This window comes from Poecilia formosa, unplaced genomic scaffold, assembly GCF_000485575.1.
Source record: "Poecilia formosa unplaced genomic scaffold, Poecilia_formosa-5.1.2 Scaffold679, whole genome shotgun sequence".
NCBI classification, from domain to species: domain Eukaryota; kingdom Metazoa; phylum Chordata; class Actinopteri; order Cyprinodontiformes; family Poeciliidae; genus Poecilia; species Poecilia formosa.
Window position 1 is genome coordinate 33,980 of NW_006800618.1, and position 10,385 is coordinate 44,364.

The 10,385-nt window shown below is 37.1% G+C and overlaps 1 protein-coding gene across 1 annotated transcript in view; it reads right to left on the reverse strand.

Moving 5' to 3' along the window:
* Positions 1–4,744: 4,744 nt before the first annotated feature.
* Positions 4,745–10,385, reverse strand: part of nipal4 (NIPA like domain containing 4) — a 20,884-nt gene continuing 15,243 nt past the window's right edge. The window contains exons 5-10 of the mRNA XM_007542316.2: positions 9,379–9,469; positions 9,132–9,292; positions 8,554–8,721; positions 8,328–8,407; positions 6,971–7,183; positions 4,745–6,842 (exon numbers count right to left, since the gene is read on the reverse strand). Of these exons, the coding sequence (XP_007542378.1) occupies positions 6,651–6,842; positions 6,971–7,183; positions 8,328–8,407; positions 8,554–8,721; positions 9,132–9,292; positions 9,379–9,469 (905 nt within the window). The 3' untranslated portion in view covers positions 4,745–6,650. The remainder of the gene's footprint in view (positions 6,843–6,970; positions 7,184–8,327; positions 8,408–8,553; positions 8,722–9,131; positions 9,293–9,378; positions 9,470–10,385) is intronic.

The window sequence follows — 10,385 nt, forward strand, 5'->3', positions numbered from 1 at the left end:
TAATATTCTTATCATCATTTAGCTCCAGACATTATTAATGTGTGATGGAAGAGGATCAAGATCAGACTCATCGCTAACGTTTCCTCTGATACCAGATTGCTTGAGCTTTAAAATAAGACAAATATTGAGATACACAACATGTAAAATGTAGCATACCATTAAGTGTTGCCTTATTTATCAGTGGTTTTCATCCATAGTTTGCCTGCAATTTATCAGAGAAGTTTATATATATATGTGTGTGTGTGTGTGTGAGTGAGTGAGTGAGTGAGTGAGTGAGTGAGTGAGTGAGTGAGTGTGTGTGTGAGATACGCGCGCGTGTGGAGATAAAATGTACATAGTGAAAAAGCAAGGCAGAAGTTTGTTTCATTGATGTGTTTTTAACAGTTTCTGTTAAACAGTTTGTGACATTGTATGAAAAAACGGCCATCACCAGCAGCAGCTTTACAGCTCACCACTCGCCTTCATGCAAATGTGATAACTTCTGGCTGAGGCTAAGAGCTGGAAAAACATTTTCAACATTTGCAGTCAACCAGGTGCCGACACAGAGCTTCAAGGGAATCCTGCTGAATATTCAGGTCACCATTCAGTGAGGAGGTGAATTAAACTAAAACACATTTCCTCTTTATTGAATTTCTGAATACTAATGAGCACAAAGGAGATAAAGGCAGGTTAAAGCAGGCAAGTGGGAGATTTGCAGCTCTCGCTTATCTGCAGTGTGTATAATGCTTCAGCAGCTCAGACATCTCTATGCGTCTATGTGTGATGTTTGAGACATTCACTGTGATTCTTACTCATTTTAATGCTCAGCCCCTCTGACAAAATATTAGATTCTCTGTGTAACAGCGACACAATGTGGACATTTAAGGAACTGACAGAAGCACTAAACTTCCACAAATTACCTAGGTCACGTTTGAGCATTTTAAATGCTCCTTTATGAATAAAATATCACAACCAATGTTTGATATAATATTCTTTAAACTATTCCATCATAGTTCTGACTGTAGATTTGTTCTCATCTGATCAAAACACATTTTTCTCATGTTGACTGTGTCCCTCTTGTAACATTTTAAACTCTACTTTCTTTGTACCTTTTGTATAAAGGTATAATTTGTAGAACACATAACTTATAGACTAGTTGAACATTGTTTTACAACCTGAACCTTTTCAAATTTCAAAAATTGTCTAACAAGTCTGGAGGCCTTTACAGAAAATCTGTTAATATGCTGAGAATTAACTGACTTGTAAAGCTGCACTGTATCTTATTTAGGAAATCAAAGTGGGCTGAAAAGATGCACACGTCACTCTTTTCTTTTCTCTCCACAAACACTTTGTCTCAGACATTCACATAAATTTCTAATAAAACAGATTAAAGTTTGGAATTGTGACATGACAAAGTTCATGCACTGAAAAAAGAAAACAGGTGATTCAACTTAAAAACACTGAGTTCATTTGTTACAAGTAATTAAAATCAGTTTATCCAAGTAAATATATTAAGTTTAATTTAACGTAAATAAATTAAGTTTGACAAACTTAATTTGATTAAATGTAGTGAACTCAGTTTTTTTAAGTCAGCACTCCGTTCTCTTTTTTCTGTGTGGAGTATAAAAATTTATCAAGGAACTGCATTTGATAAACTGAATCTTATGTATTACAAAAAAGTTTAATTGAACTCTTTAATTGGATCTGATTTGGAATGATTTCATTGTATTGGGGGAGGAAATGCCCTTATGCGAGACTTCCAAATAATATCAACCTAAATATTCTATGAATAGTTCATCACAGCATACTTTGGATAAGCCTTAAATTATTTCTTTAAGTTTCAACTGGATAGGAATAAATGACTGATTTTCAGGATGAGAACTGGATGTGAACCAGTCACTTTAAATCCCTTCTCAGGCTTTAACCTGAGAGTGAAGGTGCTAAAGTGATGGAGGACCATCTAGAGCCTGCAGGTGGTTTCCTGTCTGGATGAGCCATGCTGCAGGATAATTATCCTCACAGGTTTCTGTCTGAACACCAACAGCAGCAGAGGCTTTTCCCACAGCAGGACTTGAAGTGATCTGTGCTGCTCAGAGAGATAAGTGAGGTATGTGATGTCAGATACAGATCAGACAAGTTTAAGTCAGTCTGCCTTATTGAAGCTAAAAATAATGACGTTCAAACTTCTCATGACAATGTTTTATGTTTTCAAACTTCTATAATAATGGCAAAAAAAATCTTGTTTTTGAAATGAAAGGACAGTTTCAGGCTTAAAGGTTTTACCTATTGCTGAACTAAAACAATTTAATCCCCAGGGAGCCTTAAAATGGGAAAATGTATTCTCAATTGTAGGAAGCAATATAATTGTAAAATGTTTGACTATTGTGATGAAGATATCGCTTATGGCTGTACCTTGCTACCTGTAGAGAAGCAACATTTTTGTATTTTTGCTTTGAGCAGAGCAGATTTATGAATTCATTTATGAACACTCAGGTTCAAATCTTAGAGGATTCCTGTAAGAGATGAACCAGCAAACTGAAATTGCGTCTGTAACTATGTCACTTGTTAAATTGAAAGAATGTTCAAGTGTTTTGTAAGTTTTTCTTTATCATTTCATTATGAAGAATTTGAATAGATAAGCAACTTTGTTCTGTCATTTTCACTGGACCTGGAGTCCAGGCTTGAATGTTACCTGGACCAATTAAATTACCTGATGCTCATATCGACCAGCAACTGCTCTGATAGTTATTGTGCTCTGCATTTAATGAATTTAAAGGTTTTTTTTTTTATGTGAATCATTTCCACGATTCACATATTCAAACATCGTTTCTGTGTACCATCACATTATGGAACAATCACCCTTTAGCCACCCATTCCTCTCTTTGACTTACTTTTCATGGTAACAACTGTTCAGAATCATATATGGCAACAAATGCACTGATTTTTGTCAGGAACAGAACAGGTTCTGTCATTAATGAGATTTTAAAAGTCACATTTTATAGTCACATTATATTGAATATAATATGGGGTGGAAACAGTAGAAAGCTCCAACTGAAGCTAAAAGATATTTAGATAAATTCATTATCTTAAGTTTTCCTTTAGTGAAAAGAAAACTTAGGTGTTAGTGGAATGTCAGTTAAATGAGAGTGAACTTTGTTTTTATTGAAATGATCAGGAAGAGAGAAAAAAAGAAAAAAAAATTTGGCGAATTCTGAAACAAAAATTTTATTTGTTCTTTGGTTCCTCTAAGCTTCACAAACTGAAACATGTCAGCAGCAAACACTCACTTTCAACATTTTGATCTACTGTTTTTGATCTACCGACATTTAGCAGGTTAGACTCACCCTGAGTTTTGTCTGCTTCATTACTCCAGTCTTCAGCTCAGAGGAACTCTGCAGAGTGAGACCTCAGGACAAATTGATCAAACATTTCATCATCAGTAATGTGTTTCTTCATGCCACAGTCTGATGACAGCAACACAAGGGGGGATCACAGTTGATCAACCTGATGAGGCCCAGGTGTGACAACAGCACACTTTTAAATCAGTAAATAGACAAGCTTAATTAAAATTAAAACTCACTCTTAATGACAATTTTAACAAGTAAAAATGTCCAAGGTGCTAATTTTGATTGTGTTTAAAGCTTCAGTTGTTTATGGATTCTTTTGAAATGTATTGTATCCTTTTTAAGATATAATATTTAATGTAAAGAATAATTCTGTCAACTGAAAGTCAAAGGTGAAAATAAATAGGCACTTCTTCCTTCTACAACTTAGATAAATCTAAACCACAAAAATGTATAAAAAAATTATCGCTAAGTTTTCATTAAATAAGCTTCATTCAAATCAATTGCTGATTGTCTTGATATAAATTCTTGAGTTGTTTCAGTAAGAGAATCTGCACAAAGGTGAGGTGTTGAGTCTCATTTTGAAAACTAAACAGCTTCCTCAACTGTCAGGATTATTTGACAGTTCGGTATACTAAATATATTTTTCAAAATGTTAATATTGCATTTTTTCAGATTAATCACATATTGATCATATTGTGTAATTAAATTCATCCACCTTTTCAAAGCAAAAGATAATTCAGCACATAGAAACTATCCTCCATTTACACAAAGCACTGATGGGGGGGGGGGGTCTCACCTATTTCTGAAAGCAAAGTGAAATGGACGATTATTTTTGGAAGAAAATGGTTAAATTTCTTCAAACCCTCAACTTTTGTTCCTGTTTAGCATTTCAGAAGTGGAAATACAAAGAAAATGACAATATTATGCCTTAGGGCTGAATTGATACATCAAATTAATCATGATCAATTGATTAATTAAATAATCAACTAATTTAGTAATCCAGTTAACTGGACTACATGCTTTCAAAGAAAGGTCATTTTTCTGAAGGAACAGTCAAAACTGTAAAAAAATACACTGCATTGTATTTTAGGCAGAAAATATTAAAACGTAATTGCAGGGGCGCAGCTATATGGGGGACTGGGGGGGCGGTGGCCCCCTGGCCCAGGCCTGGGGAGGGGCCCGGATGGGAGGCAGAATATGATTTAAAAGATCCAAGTCTGTATCACGTCTGATGAGAACTGGAGAAGGTGGGCCCTCTCCTGTTGAGTGTGGTGCATGTAGATTATAAAGCTGGGTTCCCCAGTAGATTATATAGTAGGCTGCCCCAGTCATTGTTGACTCATGATTGCTAAAAACTTTGCAAGACCGACTGATTTTAGTGACATAGTGGGTGTAAAATATTGAATAAAATGTTGTGCGACATGACTGGCTTTATTTTCATTCTTACATTTAACTTTATGACACACAAATTTACAAGTTGATCGCCAATATTGTCTCCAAGTGTATTCTGGGTAAAACACATCACCAACCATCCACATCAGTCAGATACTTAGGAACGGATTATAAACTAGGTAGATTGGAGTATTTTTACGACAAATATGAGTGGCTTTTATTAGTACTTTATAAAATTATGTTTTCATGAGCTTTGTTATTTTGGGTATAAAGGGCCCGGTCATTAGCCCCGCCCCCCGGCCTGACGCCAACTTGTTCCGCCACTGCGTAACTGAGTTGTTCATTTGCATATTTTAATGTATTTAGTATTGTACAAAAGCACAAAATAGTTAAATGAAAAATCTGCAGAATGGAATTTTTTTTTGCTGACTAGAAAAAAATTAGAAAAAAATTGATAAGATGAATCAATTTAATTCTTCAAAGCCTAGTGTCTATGTCCCTCTACTGAGATGCAGTTGGCTCTTAACCACACCGAATGTCAGACAACTGGAACACAGACTTAGAAGAAAATGTCGCTTGACCCATTTCTAACCTCATTTGTGGGATATCTGTTAATTAGTACCTCAATTGTAATTTTAACACATAAAATAATAAGACACTAAATGAATGTTTACAACTTTAGCTGAAAGAAACTAGTTTCAGTCACCAAACACTTCAAGCAGAAGCTGAGATGTCTTCCATCTCAGTTTTTTTTAAGGGTTTTCAAAAAAACAGCAGCACCGCAGGGAAAGCAGACCCACACTTCATAGACCTCAGAGTTGCTAAGCAAGGTAGTAGTAGTGCCTTAGAGCTAATATTTGGAATGGTAGGTAATCATACGAAAGTGAAGAGTCTTCTAACCAGTCCAGTAAAGGTAAAGTTTGGCTGTTCATTTTGAAAGCAGCACAGTGTGCTGCACTTCTTCATGCAAAATCTTATTTTGTTTTCCTTGTTTCCAATAATCAGGCCACACAGAGCATAACACAACACCCAAATAAAAGACACCCTTGAAAAATGGTGATTAAGTGATTAAAAAGGCTTCCTGTTAAACTAATACCATCTTTCTTACGATGAATAAATTAGGACACTATGTCTGTTTAAAACAGATAAAATGAAAATGTGAACCTCCAAGTTGTCACAGCAAATGTACATGTTGGAAATGTCGATAATCACCAATTTAAAAGAATATTTAAAATTACATTTGACTTTTTAATTTATTTAGTCTCTGCCTTTTCTACTGTTTAATAAAGGCCACTAGTAGCACAAACACTTTGAAAAAGATATTAGGGGGAAAAGGTCAACTGCAAAAAGAACCTTCTTTGATGCCATGATGGTCTTTTAAATTAACATCTTCTTGGGACTCAGCCAGTCCAGCTGATGATTTATGACATCATGGAAAAACTCCTGTGAAAGAGGCAGAGCCAGTTTGGAGTCCATCAGTCTAACGGAGGACACCAACTCATCTGATAATTTAATGTTGTCGACTCGTATGATCAAAAAGAATAAAATCTTTCAAATGTTCAAAGTTAATGACGGCTCTGAGGAGCAGTTTGACATTATTTAACTAACCAGTTTGATGGTAAACTTTGATACATGTTTTGGATTTTCTTGTTTTCTGTCGGCTTGTCTTATTTATTATTCCTTGGATGGCATATTTTGTGTGGGCTCTAAAGTACTTATTTCCAATAAATTATTTGAACCTTCTACTAAATTGGTATTTACAGGCAAGATTTCTTAAATATTTATAAATTAGAAAGGTCGACTAGTACTGTACCGTTGAATACCGCCATGCGAGATTGGAGGGACCTAAAGCATAAACTGAGATGGCGGCTAAAGTTTGAAAAAGTGCAGGAAATATCAGCAACAATACAGAAAATTCTGGAATTCTCTTTTTCAGCTGATTATAAAAACTCTGGGTCCCTCCTCTCTCATAGGAGGCAGACTTTCTATCACTACATTGTCCATCAGTCCATATTTATCCTCCTTTTTATTCCTTCCTCCTCTTCCATTGGTTGTGACCTCTTCTGTAAGTCCCTCCCTCTCCACTGGCTGAGAAAGCTGATTGGTCAGCTGCTTCATTGTAATCTGCATTAAGAGAAATCAAACGTCAGATTCCTGTATGAGATTGCATTGTTGTATTTTTATTAGCAAAAAATAAGAAGAAAAGCTTTCGTTCATCTGAGGAGGGATGTTAGGGGGGAAGGAATGCCCACCTGCAGCTCCCTGAACAGGTGCAGCAAGGCCACGCCCACCACAATGATCAGGAACGAGCCCAGCGTTGTGACCACATCCACGGCAGACATGCTGCTCCACTCCTGGAAGAGGATGATGGAGGTGGAAAGGACCACAGAGGTGAAGAGGACGTAGTAGATAGGATACACCAGTAGGGTGTTGAAGGTGTCCAGAGACTTGTTAAGGTAGTTCACCTGCACAGACACAAAGGTGACTTCAGACTCATCAATGGGTTTCCCGGCCACATGACAAACACAAACGTTTGGGTTTGTGTTTGGGGTCTTGTGTTCTCTCCATGTATAAGAGGGCCTTTCTGTCCCAAAGCTGTTTTAGACTTTTTTAAGGTTAGTCTTTTTTAACAAGACTTTTGAGGGTATGAAATGAAGATGTCTATCAGAGGAAGTTTCATACTGGCCACTCATAATTGATCATTTATAACAATAAGACTATTGTTATAAATATTGTTATGAGTGGCCAGTATGAAACTTCCTGTATGAGGTAGTTGAAGCAGACTAAACAGGGCTGGTCTTAATGCACCTTAAGAAGACACTTAAGGTGCATTAAGACCAGCCCTGTTTAGTCTGCTTCAATCCAACTCTAGTTAGTTTGTCTAGAAAGTGAAGTTCGTTTGGGGAGGTGGTGAATGTACAATCAAACTCTGATGTGGACCAGAAAAGCAAACTCTGGTGCATCTAAAAACTCGGGTCTGGATTTGATTGAAGCAAACTCAAGTTGGACTTGGATGCATATGTGAATGTCAAGCAAACCGGAGACCACTCCAAAAGCAAGAAGCAGACAGTAGCAAGGGCATTCTGGGAGAATACACCTAAAGCAAGTGCCTATTTCTTGCATACATTTTTAGCAAAAGCTAAGCCCATTGTTGAAGGGTGTTTGTTTGGCATATTGTGACAGACAAAAGAGAAAACCTCCAACTGCTGAAATCAGACTTCACTATTTTTATCTACACTTTGTGAAGAAGGAAGTGAAGGAACGGTCTGGATCATTTGACACAATGGATGGTCACCAGCTGAACCAAGTCTACTGGACTACCAGGTGTGAAAACACTCAGTCTATTCTCAGAAAATATACTTTTGTGAGCCAGTAAATTACATCTATCAGGAGGACGGGGCCCAAAGTTATTTTGATTGATCATTAAGATCAGAACCAAAATAAAAACAAATCATTTTAACGTATTCATGATTATTCAATTTAATAACCAGATATATGGTTTACAGCAACCAGATATTGCATTATGCATTACTAATGTATATGGTACCAAGATACCAAATCCTTTCCAGCCTGTAATTTGCAGTGCCAATTTTTCTGAGCCCAGCTTACCTGTGTTACTATTGAAACAATGAGGGTGAGGAGCAGGATCCACGTAAGAGGCTGGCTGAGCACAGAGATGTCATAAACCACTGAGCAGAGGAAAAACAAATTATAAGGGTTCACAGCAGTGGTTCTGTGTAATTCAGCTAAAGGAAAACTTTAGCTGAACTGAAAATGTTTACAGCCTTCAGACTGTTGAGTAAAATGAAGCATGTTGCCGTCTGCGGCATCTCACCGGTGTTGATGGCTATGGCGAGGCCCTTCACAGATGATACAGTGAAGGCTCCCAGCAACGAGCAGATGCCGATGTAGATCAGGATGTTGGAACGACCGGACCGCGGACAGAAATACAACACCAGAACCGCACACAGAACCAACACCGCCACAACATAGACCAGGAAACCTGGTACAGGCAAGCAGAGTGGCAAACACAGATAAACAAAAACTCAAAGAATTTATTGTTCTATTCAAATGAAGCTTGCATATAAACCAACTTTGAGTTAGTAACAAAATAATAATAAAAAAGTAAAAAAACCAGGGGTGTCAAACTCATTTTCTTTTTGGGTCACATCATGAACATAATCACAGTTGTGGTAGATTGTTTTTGATAAGTGGACCTATTAAACTTGAAATATTATAGCTTACTCTGTTTTCGAAGAGTAATTCATAAAATGTTATCATTTTTAACATTTATGCTGTATATGAATAAAAACAGATTTGATTGATAAAATTAATTATATTTAAGAATGCAATGTTATATTTTGGAGCATATCAAGTAGCATGTCTGGATGAGTTGTTGGACTCTCCTCTCACCTGGCTCCAGCAGCTTATTGGTCATATCCTGTATTGATGTGACTTCTTGTTCTTGTGGGGCATGAATGACCAACAGAATGCTCCCGAGTACACACAGCAGACAGCCGAGCTTCCCCACCACATTCAACTGCTCCCCCAACAGGTGGGAGGAGAGAACCGCACTTAAAAACACAGACCAGTATGACATCACTAAAAACACATCAACATGTCCTCAGAAGACGGCGGCTGTGTGGAAGCATGCAGCTACCTGATGAGGACACTGAGCGCTCCCAGGGGAGTCACCAGTGTGGCTGGCGCGAACATGTAGGCAGCAAAATTACACACCTCTCCGGCTCCCACTGCAGACGGAGAACATACACACGCACAGGACAGATGCTCACCAGTCAACTTTTACAATACAGAAACAAGCAATATTCTAGTTTTTTTCCCTTTTTGTAGTTGTAGGTCATCCCCTCATTAGCTCTTGAGAATGCCATCAAGCTGCTCAGAAATGTGATTGAAATTCAGTGAATTAAACTAAAGACATTGATAAGGACAACTAGAATTTGAATTTTTGACATCTCATTTACTAGCAACAATTAATAATAATGAAAATGTAATAAATAAGTGCACAAATTTAAGAGCCAACAAAGGCAACCTGCTACAGAAAATCTGTGCATGTTTACCATTTTTTGGTGGCTTAATGTTAAGATGATTGCCATCGAGTTTTAAAACCCTGAAGAACACCAAGTATTGTAATTTCTGGATTATATCTACTGCCTTTTTTTCTTTTTAGACACACTTTAAACACTGCAGTGTGGCTAAATACACAGGTTTTACCAACAGAATTTGAAAGGTTGGACTGCTGCATGCAGCAGTCCAACCTTCATCATGATGAAGAGGACAGCAGAAGCTCAAGAGCAAATTTGCCTAAAGATGAAGACACACTGAGAGCGACAACAAAATTTGTAATAAGAAAACAAAGTGTGTTTGAGATTGTTCCGACTCTCAAGACGACAAGTTTTGTGGTCTTGGTGCAAAAGAGGAAGATGAAGATAACGATCAATGCCTTTTCCTGGTATGCAGTCATGTTACAGGAACTGTCCGGAAAAATATACGCATTTCATTAAATGTTAAAACACGTAAATATTTCACGTAATATGAGATATTTGTGTAAATATCTGACAAAGTTTTCTACTGCTTATGGAAAGGTGAGGCCTACATATTTGCGTTTGTTCACTACAAAGGAGAAAAAAGTACTTTTTTCTCCTTTGT